Below are 1,960 nucleotides of genomic sequence, written 5' to 3' on the forward strand. Positions count from 1 at the left end.
TGTGAAACTTCCCCTCCTCCTAGATTGTAAGCTCTGTTCTTCCTGTGTCACTGTCCGTATCTGTCATTTGTAACCCCTATTCAATGTACAGCGCTGCGTGATATGATGGCGCTATAAAAATCCTATTTACTAATAATAATTTTTAGAATCTACATGTCCAGCTTTAACCAGTAAGCCCTTCCTAAGAAAATAAATGTTAACAAAAAATTTTATTATACGACCATGACAAGCTTCTCTCCCCACTGGATTAGTCAATCATTTCTAGCTGCCCTGACATCTCACCTGTAAATGGTATAAATGGCCAGGACAGCGTTCCGTCTCACATAGCTGTGGCGATGCTCCAGACAGGCCCGGATGGCCGGCATTAGGGGCTCCAGAAGCTCGGCTTCCTTTAGCTTACACAGAAAACGTAAGGTGGAGCCACGAATAAACTCGTTTGGATGTTGGAGATCCTGGGGGAAGGAAAACACATAAAGCTGGTAAATATATTGTGCAAAAAAAAAAAAAAAAAAATCCAAACCCAGCCTATAGGCTAACCGGAACCCCAGGATACGGCAGCAATTATATTACTATTTCTCTGTAACAATGGGTAAATTACCGTATTTTCCTGCGTATAAGACGACTTTTTAACCCCGAAAAATCTGTGCCAAAGTCGGGGGTCGTCTTATACGCGGGGTAGCGGTACTTACCAGCAGCTTGCTTCATGTCCGGCGTCCCCACGAGTCCTCCTTCACGTCCAGCATTCTGTGCAGCTTGCGCGAGTCCTCCTGTGCAGCAACGCGAGCCTGCACAGGAGAACGTGAGCCTGGATTGGCTCTCTACTAGAACACACTCATTCATTAAAGGAACGCGCCCATTCATTCTCTAGAACTAGTACTGTACTGTTCCTTCTGCCTCTCAGTTCTCGCACAATAGCGAGATCTGACAGGCGAAAGGAACAGTACAATACTGGGCGTATAACACGACCCCCAACTGATTGGTTAGAGTGGGGGGTTGTCTTATACGCCCAGTCGTCTTATACGCCGGAAAATACAGTAAGTTTAAATCTCTTTATGTATCCATAGAATAAAAGTCTCCCATACAGAGGAAGACGAAGAATCCATGGTGGGTGGGATGAGCTCACCTTCCTGTAGGCGTCACAGACCAGGATCATCTCCTGCAGAAGTTTTCCATCGGGGGTGGTTTTGGGGACGATCTCCCAAAAGACAAGAAGAAGTTTCTTGATGGTGTGATCCTGAAGGGGGAGGACGAAGCGAATGATGGTCATCAGCAGTCCTGGGAGCTTCTCTCCATTAAGAATCATAATGATGACTTTCTTTAGGGCCTCTGTCTTGGACTTCACATCTCCCTTCTCTGTGGGGAAGAAAAGGACAAACATCACAATTTCTGCTCAAGCAGATCCGGGGACAGCCAAAGAATGGAATAAATGTTATCCTGCAGCCTTCTCACACCATATCACCCATAGAAGCCAATGAGGTAGGAGCTGGCAGCTTTTTGACATCATGTGACTTCACAGAGCCAATGAAATAGGAGCTAGCTGCTTGCTGGCAGCCTACTGACACCATGTGAGATATATTAATTTTATAAATGCCACATTTGTGTGTACGGATCTGTGCAGCCCCCCACCCATCCCGCATAGGGTGAACCTTACCCAGGTCAGTCTTCAGGCTGATCTCCGATGGAGGCTCTGAGTCCATAGGGACATTGATGAGGGTGTAACAAACATTCTCCGCTGCCGTCATGGCTGCCACTTCTCAATGCCGTCCGATAACTTTTAGTGTGCGGCAGGCTGGTGGCCCTGGAAGACAGAGAAACCTTGGTGAAGACAGAGAAGGAGAGGCTGAGAAATCCTAATACACAGAGTTTGACCCCCCTTCTCCAACCCTCCCAATACCAGAACATGATAAAATGTGGGCTGTACCCTTCCCTGCTCAGCCACACCCACTTCCTGCAATACGGC

At 47.1% G+C, this 1,960-nt stretch overlaps 1 protein-coding gene across 1 annotated transcript in view; it reads right to left on the bottom strand.

Moving 5' to 3' along the window:
- Nucleotides 1-1,960, bottom strand: part of COPB1 (COPI coat complex subunit beta 1) — a gene marked incomplete in the record, with an annotated part of 13,751 nt that overhangs the window by 10,343 nt on the left and 1,448 nt on the right. The window contains 3 exon segments of the mRNA XM_072422360.1: nt 283-452; nt 1,124-1,353; nt 1,652-1,798. Coding sequence (XP_072278461.1) covers nt 283-452; nt 1,124-1,353; nt 1,652-1,742 — 491 coding nt within the window.

The sequence above is a fragment of the Pyxicephalus adspersus genome, chromosome 9 (assembly GCF_032062135.1).
Source record: "Pyxicephalus adspersus chromosome 9, UCB_Pads_2.0, whole genome shotgun sequence".
NCBI classification, from domain to species: Eukaryota; Metazoa; Chordata; class Amphibia; order Anura; family Pyxicephalidae; genus Pyxicephalus; species Pyxicephalus adspersus.